The sequence below is a fragment of the Colobus angolensis genome, unplaced genomic scaffold (genome assembly GCF_000951035.1).
Source record: "Colobus angolensis palliatus isolate OR3802 unplaced genomic scaffold, Cang.pa_1.0 Scaffold133, whole genome shotgun sequence".
Lineage (NCBI taxonomy): Eukaryota > Metazoa > Chordata > Mammalia > Primates > Cercopithecidae > Colobus > Colobus angolensis.
The window spans coordinates 4946907-4960219 of NW_012114411.1; the positions used below are offsets into that span (position 1 = coordinate 4946907).

Sequence of the window (13313 nt, forward strand, 5' to 3'; positions counted from 1 at the left end):
TGGGGTGACGGGTGAGGGGGCACCTGGCCGGGGTGCGCGGGCAGAGGCAGCCCAAGCTCGGAGGAGGTGCAGATACTAGGGTCCGGGAGCGCAGGGGTGGGCCGGGGAGTGGAGAGGGGTGACCAGGCGGCGCCAGCTGGAGTGGGGGATGAGGATGCCCAGAACTCCAAGCAGGTGCGCGGGGCGGCGGGCAGCTGCTGACACCGCTGAGGTCGGGTGGTGTCCCAGGAACGGTGTCGTTGCTGGGCGCATGGGTGTTAAGATGCAGCGAGGTCGCAGGTGACTGCGAGGAGGACAGGGGGTCAAGGGGTCCCTGGCCAGAGGGCAGGAAGCTCACCTGGAGCGCCAAGGAGGAAGTGCGGGGCGTGGGGGTCGCGGGGGCATCGGGAGAGGCCTGGGCCCCGTGGGGCGCAGGTGACATGGAGTGGGTAGGAGGCCGGGGGTGACTCCGGCGGGGCCTGCAGCCGAGGGTGTCGAGACTGCCACGCTGTCGCCCCCAGGCCTGGAAATCCACGCGGATTCCTGGAGACTGCGCCTCTGCTCCGAGAGTTCGTGGCTAGCAAGTCCACCCACTGCTCCCGGGCGCAGGTCTGCCGGTCCGCGCCCTCTGCGCGCAGCGCCACGGACCATGTCGGGTGAGTAGCTCAAGCTCCTTCACTTCAGCCTGCCTATTCTTACTGGCTTGGGAGAGAGATTGGTCTGCACTGGGGAGAATCCCACTTTGACCGCAGGATTGCCCCAAACCCCAGGTCTCCCCCTCACTGCCTCGCCCAGATCTCTCTGGGGTGGAGGAAATGGCCGGTCCGAGGCTGCTGGAGATATCAGCCTCAGCTGCTGGGAGGGGTGATTTACAGTAAGTGAAGGGGGCCTTGGGATTTCACCAGTTTCCTTTTGTAAAATGCAGTCCTGAAAGTTTCAATGGGCTTGTTTCTTGGGAATAGCATTGAACTGCCTGAGACTGTCACTGCCTGGAAGGCCGATGGGAAGAAGTCTGTTCTCCTGAAACGGCCCTAAAGCTCTGGGAAGAGGCTGCCTTGAGTTCTTAGAGTTCAGACCACCGGTTTAATTTCTGTTTCCAGTACAGATACAGGGATGGCCCAGCTTGGTGGCTCAGGCCTGTAATCCCAGCACTTTGGGAAGCTGAGGCAGGAGGATTGCTTGAGGCCAGGAGTTTGAGACCATCCTGGGCAACATAGGGAGACCACATCTCTAGGAAAAACAATTTAAAATTTAGCTGGGTGTTGAGGCAACTGCCTGTAGTCCCAGCTACTAGGGAAGCTGAGGTGGGAGGGTCCTGAGCCCAGGAGTTCCAGGTGGTAGTGAGCTATGATTGCACCACTGCACTCCAGCCTGGGTGACAGAGTGAGACCCTGTGTCTGAAAAAAACCAACAACAACAAAATAAGAATCCAGGTTAATCCTCCTGCAGGCAGAGGGCTGGCTGGCAGGAATGGCAGGAAAGGCCTGCCCCCCAAGGACTGGTGAGCCCCATCTCCCAGCCCTTGGGTTCTGTGGACATCAGATAGACCAGTTGACTTAAGAGGCCTAGATATGTGAACATAAAGTGTAACCTCATCCCATAAGAAAGATGCTGCTTCTATTTTTTATCATTAAATCATTAAGACACCACCTTCTTGTACCAGATCACACTGGATCATTCATGAGTGCATTTTATGTATTTATTTTAAAATGTATACTTTTTATTTTTTTTATTTTTATTTTTTTTATTTTTTATTTTTGAGACGGAGTCTTGCTCTGTCGCCCAGGCTGGAGTGCAGTGGCCGGATCTCAGCTCACTGCAACCTCCGCCTCCCGGGTTCATGCCATTCTCCTGCCTCAGCCTCCCGAGTAGCTGGGACTACAGGCACCCGCCACCTCGCCCGGCTAATTTTTTGTATTTTTAGTAGAGACGGGGTTTCACCGTATTAGCCAGGATGGTCTCTATCTCCTGACCTCGTGATCTGCCTGTCTCGGCCTCCCAAAGTGCTGGGATTACAGGCTTGAGCCACCGCGCCCGGCCTAAAATGTATACTTTTTAAAATTTTGTAGAGACAGGGTCTTGCTATGTTGCCCAGGCTGGTCTTGAACTTCTAGGCTCAAGCAGTCCTCCTCCTTTGGCCTCTCAAAGTGCTGGGTTTACAGGCATGAGCTACCACGCCTGGCCATGAGTGCAATTTAAAACACACAAACAAAACAGATTACTTTTTTATTCAGAGGAGAGATTTGGTAAATCACAGAGATGCTTTTATCCTGTTTTTTCCCACTCTGGACTTAGAGAGGAAAATTGTCGGGGCAGGGATCTTAAGGCTGTTTTCACGAGGTGTACTGGAAGAGTCTGTTCCAAGGAATGGCAGAAAAGATTCTCTGTTCTCAGGACGCGTTTGGAGCTCTCTGAAGTGAAAGCCACACGTTTCCCCAAGCCTGCTAGGGTCTGTATAATAGCAGCATTCAAGACGGACATTCGCATACATCTTGGTCAGCCTCGTGCCAGAAGAGAAGACTCGACTCTTTGCAGAAAACAAAAACCACCTTTGAGTAGAAAAGGGCTGAGAAGGAAGCTGCTAAGGTTATTTTGAGGGGTGATCAGAAGATTCCTTGAATGGAGGGGGGCAAGCAAGGGGTAGAAAGGAACTGTTGTCACAGATTCGTAAAATTCTCAGCCACTGCAATCTCCAGGCTGGACCTGATTTCGTGACAGTGTCTCCTTTTTGTGGTCTGTAGTGCAGTGACAGGTTTTCTTGCTGTTTTTCCCCTCCGTGCTGTTGCTGAAAGTGTCCGCCGCAGAGGCACGTGGAGTGGAAACTCCCTCTTTGAATGCAGTAGCATTGGATAATTGTGGATGTTCTCTGGCGCCGCACCAGGACTTGATCACCAGTTGTTTCTTCAAGGCAAGGCGATGTGGAAGCTAAGCACCTGTCAATCAATGTTTCATCTTCTGTTCTATTTCAATCCGCTGGTCTGTCTTTGCACTTGGATGGATTTTACAGTGTCCTGGATGGGAAGCGGCTAACCTTCAGGAGGTGCACATTGTTGTTCCAAAGCAAAAGTCTGAGTCTCGGATCCCTTGTTGCTGGAGAGAGCTCTTGTGCCAACTGGTGTTGTCTTGTCATTGTGTGACTGTGGTCAGAATTCCCACCACTCTAAACCAAAGAGAGAAACAGGGTATCCAGTAGTTCCATAAGACTCCCACTCTAAATGTGGCCCTGTCTGCATTCTCTTTTGGGTTTGAGATCAAGGTAGGTGTGGGCAGGGCTGGTTCCTCCTGAGGCCTTTCTCCTGGGCTTGGTCCTCACAGGGTCTTCCCTCTGTATGTGTCTGTGTCCTAATCTCTTTTTTTTTGAGATGGAGTTTTGCTCTTGTTGCCCAGGCTGGAGTGCAATGGTATGATCTTGGCTCACTGCAACTTCTGCCTCTTGGGTTCAAGTGATTCTCCTGCCTTAGCCTCCCGAGTAGCTGGGATTACAGGCGCCCACTACCATGCCTGGTTCATTTTTGTATTTTTAGTACAGATGGGTTTTCTCCATGTTGGTCAGGCTGGTTTCGAACTCCTACCTCAGGTGATCCACCTACCTTGGCCTCCCATAGTGCTTGGATTACAGGCGTGAGCCACCACGCTCGGCCTAATCTCCTCTTCTTATAAGGACACCAATCCTATTGGATCAGCGCCCACCCTAGTGACCTAATTTTATCTTAATCTCTTCTTTGAAGACCCCATCTCCAAATACAGTCACATTCTGAGGTCCTGGAGGTTACGACATTCATATATGAATTTTGGAGGTGCACAATTCAGCCCATAATAGGATAACTCATTTATTTGAATAATACTGTGTTTCTCTGCTGGGGTTGCCATAACAAAGTCCCACAGACTGGGCAGCTTAAACAACAGACATTTACTCTCCCACCGTCCTGGAGGCTGGAAATCTGGGATCAGGGTGTGGGCAGGGCTGGTTCCTCCTGGCGCCTCTCTCCTTGGCTTGTAGATGTCGTCTTTCTCTATATCCTCACAAAGTCATCCCTCTGTGTGTGTCTGTATCCTCATCTCCTCTTGTAATGAGGCCAGCAGTGCTACTGGATCAGGGCCCACCCTAGTGACCTCATTTTACCGTAATCACCTCTTTAAAGACCCCATCTTCAAATACAGACACATTCAGAGGTCCTGTGGGTTAGGGTTTTATCCTAGGCGTTTCAGGATGGGTTATCATCCGTCTATAACACTCATTAATCGTAGTGTTTTCCCTGAGGTCCCCATGAAGAGCTATAAAGCCAGCGCACGTGGTTATCAATCAATGATCACTCTGCCATTTCTCTTAGTTGTCACTGATGCCCTCATGAAGAACTATAAAACCAGCACAGGTGGCGATCAATCACCGATCACTTTGCCATTTCTCTGTGTTGTCTTCTGCACCTTGCTTTGGGCCAATTCACTTGCATCATCCTTTTCTCTAGATAGCCAGAGGGCCCTCCCTGGCCATGGAGATGAGACCTTCTTACAGGTCTTGGAACCCTCAGATAGCTCCTCATAAGCCTCAGGATAATAGAAGAGGCTGCATATGACCTCGTGATCTGGGCCCTCTGACCTCTTCTCTTCCCATGGGTCCTTGTTCTCCAGCTGCTGTTGCTACGCTGTGAGGATTCGTACTCCAGGAATGCAGCAGGCAACCTATCATCTCCACCTCTGGCCTTGGCGCATGGACTTTTTCTGCCTCTTCCTTCTTCGCCTTATTATTTTTAATTCCGTTTCCTACTGGAGGCAGGAGACTGTAGCTATTTTGAAGGCTTTTGTGGGTGTTGGAATCAGAGGTGACCTCAAACATTTAATTGATTGTTGAAGCCCAGGTTTACTTGTTTTTGAAGCACATTTCTGTGTTGGAAAGGGAATTAATGACAGTGCATAGGCATGCCCCATCTAGACACTCCTGGATGGATGGGAGCCATATTTTTCATTCTTGTTTATTGATCCATTGATTTCTTGATGGATAAGTTCTTCCCGGTCATTTATCCCTGAGCTTAGATGGTGCCCTTTGAAAAACTGTTGCCAGCCATAGGACTTCCCTTGTGGTATTGAAATACCCATTTCTTAGGGCTGATGTTTCTCATGGAGCTGTGGGTGTCTGAGGACAGAGCTTGTACCTTGTCAGCTGCTGGGCCCAGCATCCAACAGATTCTCGTGCATGGGAATTGCCTGGGAAGTGAATCCACAATGAACGTGCAATGCACTGAGAGCAGGTCATTAGGTCCACATAGACATCTTCTGCCCCTTCACCTTCTTTGTCTTCTGCCTCCAGCTTCAATCCTTCACTCTTTCTCTAAGCAGTTGCCCTTGTGTGGGCAGCTTATGGCACAGTACTGTGGACTGGGGTAAGCAATGTCTCCCATAAAACTCATGTCCCCCCAGAAGCTGTGAATGGGACCTGTGAACCCAAAAGTATCTGAGACAGGTCTCGATCAATTTAGAAAGTTTATTTTGCCAAGGTTAAGGACATGCCTGTGACACAGCCTCAGGAGGTCCTGACAACATGGGCCAAAGGTGGTCGGGGTACAGCTTGCTTTCACACATTTCAGAGAGACATGAGACATCAGTCAATACATGTAAGATATACATTGCTTTGATCTGAAAGGGTGGGACTAGTTGAAGCAAGGGGATTGCAGGGGGGTGGTGCCAGGTCATAGATAGATTTTTAAATGTTCTGATTAGTCTAAAGAGTTATTATCAATAGAAGAGAATGTCTGGGTTACGATAAGAGGTTGTAGAGACCAAGGTTTTATCACGCAGATGAAGCTTCCAGGTAGCAGGCTTCAGAGAGAATAGACTGTAAACGTTTCTTATCAGACTTGAGGTCTGTGTTGATGTTTATGGTTGTCAGCTTTGCCTGAACTCCAAAATGGAGGAGGGTATGATGAGGCATGTCTGACTCTCTCCCCGTTATGGCCTGAACTCGTTTTTCAGGTTAACTTTGGAATGCCCTTGGCCATTTAGGTAGTTGTGAGGCCTAGAATTTTAGTTTAGATTTACAGACCTTATTTGGAAATAGGGTCTTTGCGGATGTAATTAGTTAAGCATCTCAAGATAAAATTATCCTGCAATATTTCGGTGGGCCCTAAATCCAATGACAGGTGTCCTTCTGAGAGATAGAAGAAGAGACACGGACACAGAGGAGGCCATGTGGAGATGGAGGCAGAGGTTGGAGTGATGTGGCCACAAGCCCAGGGACATCTGGAGCCAGCAGGAGCTGGAAGAGGCAGGAAGGAGCCTTCTCTGGAGTTTGATTTGGGAATCCTGGCCTCCAGAGCTGTAAGAGAGGAAATACATGTTGTTCAAGTCTCGCAGTGTGTGCTACTTTCTCACCGCAGCCCCAGGAAACTCATTCGTGGGTGTGCTAGGGAAAGGAGTCAGCGGTGAGCCCACCAGTAAGCAAAATGAGCACAGCAGGTGAGATGGCACAAGAGACGAAGGGTCCTGTGTCATGGGAGGTGAGGGACTGTGATGAGAAGGGTCGTCTTGGGGAGCAGAGTTTGCAGGCCACCGTGTGCCTGGAAGGAGAGCGAGTTCCAGGTGAGTTAAGGGAGTGGTAGTAGCCCCATGGTAGTAGCACATATCATAGAATGTGCTTAAAGGCCCAGAGGGGTTGAGCTGGACGTGGGGACTGAGTGTAGGGGATGCGATGACCAGCAGTCTGGGCCTGGCTTACATTTGCAGACAATGAGAAAACCATTGCTGTTGGGTTGGCTTCCAGGGCAGCCGATGACTTTCACTGTGTGTTGAGGGTAGAAAATGTGGTTTTTAAGGACTGAGGAGACAGATAACAGGGACCAGAATGTACAGGGTGGAGCAGAGAATGCAAAGGAGGGAAGTTGTGGCTCAGGGTGGTTGATATAGAGACCCATTTTAAATGTTTTCTAGTCTGGTGTGGTGGCTGGCTCATACCTGTAATTCTGGCACTTTGGGAGGCCAGGACGGGAGGATTGCTTGAGGCCAGGAGTTTGAGACCAGCCTGGGTGACAGAGCAAGAGACCCCATCTCTACAGAAAAATTAAAAATAAATTAACCAGGTGTGGCGGTGAGCATCTGTAGTCCCAGCTACTCAGGAGGCCGAGGCAGGAGGATTGCTTGAGCCCAGGAGTTCCAGGCTTTAGTGAGCTGTGATGCTGCTGCTGCACTCCAGCCTGGGTGACAGATAGAGCAAGATCCTGTCAAAAAAAAAAAAAAAAAGGCCAAGCACAGAAGCACACCTGTACTCCCAGCACTTTGGGAGACTGAGGCGGTTAGATTGCCTGAGCCCAGGAGTTCGAGACCAGCCTGGGCAACATAACCTGTCTCTACAAAAAATATAAAAAATAGTTGGATGTAGTGGCGTGCACTTGGGGTCCCAGCTACTCAGGAGGCCGAGGTGGGAGGATTGCTTGCTCCCAGGAAGTCGAGGCTGCAGTGAGCTGAAATCACACCACTGCACTCCAGCCTGGGCGACAGAGGGAGAGCTTGTCTCAAAAACCACCACCACCACAACATAACCAAGAATCCCAACACTTTCTGTTGTGCCTCTCTGTTAAGATCTCGGGTTAATTATGCAAGAGTAGAATGTGGGATTGGAGGCAAGTGGACTTCTCCTTACCACAGAATTCATGTCATAAATGCCCTGCACAGACGAGGCTTCTGGGGCTCTTGGGGAGACCTAGGAGGTCGGCAATAGGGATCTGAATCTACCTGGTGGAGCTCATGACCCAGGTCAGATGATGCCAAGTTTCATTTTATACATTCTCTGTTCTTCCTCTCCACTCCTTAAGAGCACAGGTCAGTATGTGGGATTGGAGACAGTGGACTCTTCCTTACTGGGGTATGGGAGTTGGCACGGCAGATATTCTGCAAAGCTCGTTCTTGCAGGACCAAGCATCTAAATAGCAAGGTCTAACCTCAGTCATCTGTTTCTGGAGGAAAATCCCAAAGCCTGGCCTTTGGAGTGTAATTTAGCGCTCGTTCTCAGATTCAGTGGTGAAGTTCAGAGGGGAACCAATCCCTCTAAGCATCTCGAAGATGGACAGAACAGTCAGCTCAGGAGGAAATCTCAAAACAACACCCCCCTCTCGGGAGTTCTCTTACCTTCGTCATCGTAGTTCCTAAATGATGCACTCCTTTTCCTTTCTGTTCTTTAATTCACATGATCCTTAAACATGGTTCCTCAGGTTTCAATAATCTATACATTGGAGCTTACAAAGAAAGCTTAATATCGCCAGTGAAAGACTAAAAATTGTAAATGGCACTTTGTTTTCAGTTTGACATTATTTTGCTGATGATTCTTTTCATAATATATATGATTTGATTTATCTTATTTTTTACTTTACCATCTGCTTTGCAATGAAATACACACACACACATACACACACACACACACATTTTATTTTCAAAGACAGGGCTCTGCTCTGTCACCCAAGCTGGAGTGCAGTGGCACAATTATATCTCACTGCAGCCTCCAACTTCTGGGTCAAACAATCCTGCCGTCTCAGCTCGCCAAGTAGCTGGGACTACAGGCATGTGCAAAAAATATATTTTTAAATTAAATGAATACAAGTCCATTCTTAGTATGAAACGCATACTCAAATACCTGCCTGAGAAATGGTACATGGTAGATAACTGTGCAGCAGATGTGCTAATTGGCCTGGGTATAGAAATTTAGCTATTTGGTCTGGGCATACAATTTTAGGTTGAGGACCATTGCACTCAGAGATTAGATATGGTGCTTTGTTTTAGGGTCCACTATTCACGATAAGAAGGCTCAGTCTCATCCTTCATAGGATTGACCTATATTTTTATTTTACTTTCATTTTCTTGGCATTTTCATGATGTTCTCCTTATCCTTGGTGTTTTTAAATTTTAGAAACATATTGTCAGGATAAGGACTGCTGATTTTCTTTCTTTCTCACTCTCTCTCCCTCTCCCCTCCTTCCCTCCCTCCCTTCCTCCCTTCCTTCCTTTCTTCCTCTCTCTCTTTCTTTTTTCTTTTTCTTTTTCTCTTGCTGCATACTCTCTGGGCTTTTTAAATCTGAAGACTTTCTGCTGTTGAGAACATTTCCTGTTTAATTTCTTTGAAATTTTTTCTTCTATTTTTTTTCTCTTCTCTTAATCCGAAATTCATGTTGGTGAACCTTTTGAATCAGTCCTGTAGGCTTCTAGCTTTCTGAAATTTTCCATTTGTCTCTTTATTCTACTTTCTGAGATTTCCTCAATGACATTTTCCAAACCTTCTGTTATTCCGTTTTCATTTCAGCAGATCACATTTTTCTTTTTTTTAGACAGAGTCTCGCTCTGTTGCCCAGGCTGGAGTGCAGTGGCTGGATCTCAGCTCACTGCAAGCTCCGCCTCCCGGGTTTACACCATTCTCCTGCCTCAGCCTCCCGAGTAGCTGGGACTACAGGTGCCCGCCACCTCGCCCGGCTAGTTTTTTGTATTTTTTTAGTAGAGACGGGGGTCTCACCGTGTTAGCCAGGATGGTCTCGATCTCCTGACCTCGTGATCTGCCCATCTCGGCCTCCCAAAGTGCTGGGATTACAGGCTTGAGCCACCACGCCCAGCCGCAGATCACATTTTTAACTTCTAATAACTATTTCTTATCCTTGGAGTGATCTTTTCTTTCTTTCTTTCTTTTTTTTTTTTTTTGAGACAGAGTCTTGCTATCTCCCAGGCTGGAGTGCAGTGGCTGGATCTCAGCTCACTGCAAGCTCCGCCTCCTGGGTTCAAGAGATTCTCCTGCTTCAGCCTCCTGAGTACAGGGATTACAGGTGCACACCACCATGCGTGGCTAATTTTTGTATTTTCAGTAGAGACAGGATTTCATCATGTTGGTCAGGCTGGTCTCAAACTCCTGACCTCGTGATCCACCCGCCTCAGCCTCCCAAAGTGCTAGGATTACAGGCATGAGCCACCGCGCCCAGCCGCAGTGATCTTTTCTATAGCATTTGATTCTTGGTTTATAGATGTATCCCTCTCCCCCTAATCTTTTGAAAGATTAATTAGCACAGTCAGAATTTTTATGTCTGCCTGTCTGTTCCTTGAATTTCTGTTCCATGAACTGTCTGGTATTTCTGGGGTTCTTCCCACTCTACCCCATAACTTTTCAGTTCTGTCTTTTGTGGTGAAGGTGTTTTTCAAATACCTGGTAATGCTTTATATCTACATGTATAAAAATGAGGAATGTCAGTTGAGCTGTGCCCACTTGCAAGGGTTGCCAACTTGTCTGAATTTGTCAAGGTTATGTTATAGGTTAGGAATTCCACTTCTGTGTGGTGGAGATTATTTTTTTCTTGGGCTTCTTGTTTCCTTTAGAGTAGATCCTATTATGATTTTGCCCCTGGTGATGGGTATATTTGGCTTCTGAGAATTCTGCAGAATTTCAGTGACTTCTCCAGTTTCTCTTATTGGCTGACAGTTTTCTCCTGCCTGCTTGTTGGCTTGGGGTTCACACTTGCCTTCCTCAGCACACTTTTTAGTTTGTTCTCCTTTTATCTCAGAAGGAAGGAAAGAGAAACTAGGAGCTCCCCATCCACCGTCTTTGCTTGGAAGATTCCTGGTTTACACTTTTAATTACGCAGTTGAATTGATGAAAACGGATGGACCTTGAAAACGTCATGCTGATGGAAAGAAGTCAGACACAAAAGGCCATATGGTGCTTGATTCCGTTTACATGAAATATGCAGAACAGGCAAATCCACGGAGATAAAAAGTGAATTGGTGGTTGTCAAGAGCTAGGGAAGGGAGAATGGGGAGATACTTCTTAATGCGTGCGGGGTCTTTTTTGAGATTAGATAGAGGTGGTGGGTATACAACATTGTGAGGAATTGTGTTCTTTACAACGGCGAATTTTATGTCATGTAAAATTTACTGTGATAAATAAAAAGGAAATATAAAATTATTCCATTTTCAAAAGGCTACATGGTGTTGATTCCATTTATAGGAAATATCCCAAATAGGAACATAGAGATAGAAAGCAGACTATGGTTGCCAGGGCTGGGAAGAGGGAATGGGGAGTGACTGTGTAATGGGTACAGGGCCTCCTTTTGGAGTGATGAGAATGTCCTCGGATTGCCTGGAGGTAGTGGTTGCACAACATTGCGCATGGACTAAATGCGAGTCACTTGTGCACTTTAAAATGGTTTGTTTTATGTTATGTTAATTTCCCATTAATGTTTTGAGAGTTTGCATGGAAAGGTGAAGCTCTAAGCAGGTCGTATGTTTAGGTGTGGGGATACCCATTATGCTGCTTAGAAATTATGTTCACACTTAGGGCTCAACACTGGGGGTTCTACTTGGTAATTCTGTCTCCACACTCTTTCAAGATAAGGATCAGAGAAACCCCATATCTTGGGGTGAGGACGGGGTAGGGGATTGGATCTCTGGCTCTGTTTTGGGCATTGTATGATTTTCGAGGTCTGTGGGTGAAGCTCACACAGTCCCTTCACCTTGGCCAGCTCTGGGCTTTGCAGATGCCAGTCCAGAATGCCTGCTTCCTCTCCCATCTCTCTCCTCTGCTTAGAGACAAAAGAGCCTTACAGACAGCTGAACAGGTCCATGACAGCTACGCCTGTTCTTGGGAAGTAATTTTGATCAGAGCTCAGGCCTTTGGAAATGTCTAAAGGAGTAGTAATCACCATTATTATTTTAAAGCTAGTAACTAAGAAAACTATAGATTATAGATAATGTGGTAGAGATAATTTATAATCTGTAGACTGTAGCTAGACAGGTAGATGATTGAAAGATTGATAGATATAAATAAGTAGATACAGAGAGGACACATATATGATAGGTAGATGATAGGTATGGATAGACGGATGGATAATAGAAAGATGATAGGTAGAGAGATGATGGAGACAGATAGATGGATGATAGACAGATGATACATAGATGATAGATAAATAGATATAGATGATATATGACAAATAGATGATAGAGATAGATTAATTAGCTAGATAGATAATAGAGATACATGATAGTAAGATAGATAATAAATAATAGATGTGAAGAGGATTGGTAGATGATAGGTGGATAGATGGATGGATGGATGGATAGATGATAGGTAGATGGATAGAGAGATGATAGATGGATGGATGGAAGGATAGATAGATGAATAGATGATAGAGATAGATGGAAGGGTGGATAGATAGATTATAGTAAGATAGATAATAAATAAATGTACAGAGAATTGGTAGATGGATGGATGGATGGATGGATAGATGGATAGATAGATTATAGATGGATAGATGTATAGATGATAGATAGATAAGGATAGATAGACACATAGATAATGGATGGATATATGACATAGAGGGATGGATGGGTAGATAGAGATAGATTATAGTAAGATAGATAATAAATAATAGATGTGCAGATAATTGGTAGATGATAGGCAGATGGATGGATGAATGGATGGATAGATAGATGATGGATAGGTAGATAGATAATATAGATATTATCCAACGATAGATGATAGATGGATGAATGGACAGACAGATGATAGATAAATAGATGAATGGATGGATGGACAGATGGGTGGATGGATGGATGGATGGATGATGGATAGATGGATAGACATGGACTGATGACAGGTATCTTTTGTTCTACAGAATTAAGTTGTAAAGTTTGCTGTCTATAATTCTCACTCCCAATGGAGATGCCAGGAATTCTCGTTCTTTCTTCGTGCAGGGGTGGGGAGGAGGAGTCAACAGAAGCAGCTGTAACAGGCGCATTTTGGAATTTACCCCATTGGAATGTAAAGGTCAAGGAGGCAGCCCTGGGCCACACGTCTGGGACACTTGTGTTTGTTATATTTAGTGCGAATTGTGGGTTGACTTTGCTTGGAGTGCTGCTACCAGGGAAGGCGCCATGGTCGCCTGTGTGCTGAGCATTTTAATTCCCATAGACAGTACACTGGGCTGCACACTGCATGGGACTTCTCGGCATTGCTGGCTGCCCTCCTGACTGTTGTCTTTCCCCTGGCAACAGGGGCTTAGGTGCCCAACAATCAAGTGGTTTAAAAGTCATTACCAAAGTTCACATCAGTCTTGCGCACAGAGACTTAAAACTATCATAAATTATATCTGCTGTGAGAGTTCCGTCCTCTCATATTGAGGCATTAGGGAACTGAGCACCTGCTGCCAAATGAACAACATACTTTTCCTTTTGTTGTCTCTACCGCCTCATACATCCCTGAGTTGAACTGGAAGTCTTTGTAAGAAATGGTCTGTCCAGAATCTAAATAACATGTTTGGCTGCTGCTTTATGAAGCACGATTCTTTTCTTTTCTTATCTTTTCTTTTCTTCTTTCTTTC

General features: G+C 46.5%; 1 protein-coding gene across 5 annotated transcripts in view; it reads left to right on the top strand.

The window, feature by feature from the left end:
• The window catches only part of GYG2 (glycogenin 2), a 52827-nt gene that overhangs the window by 681 nt on the left and 38833 nt on the right, over positions 1 to 13313 (top strand). For all 5 annotated transcript variants that reach the window (XM_011934281.1, XM_011934283.1, XM_011934280.1 and 2 more), the window contains exon 2: positions 501 to 635. In XM_011934281.1, the coding sequence (XP_011789671.1) occupies positions 629 to 635 (7 nt within the window). In that variant the 5' untranslated portion in view covers positions 501 to 628. The remainder of the gene's footprint in view (positions 1 to 500; positions 636 to 13313) is intronic.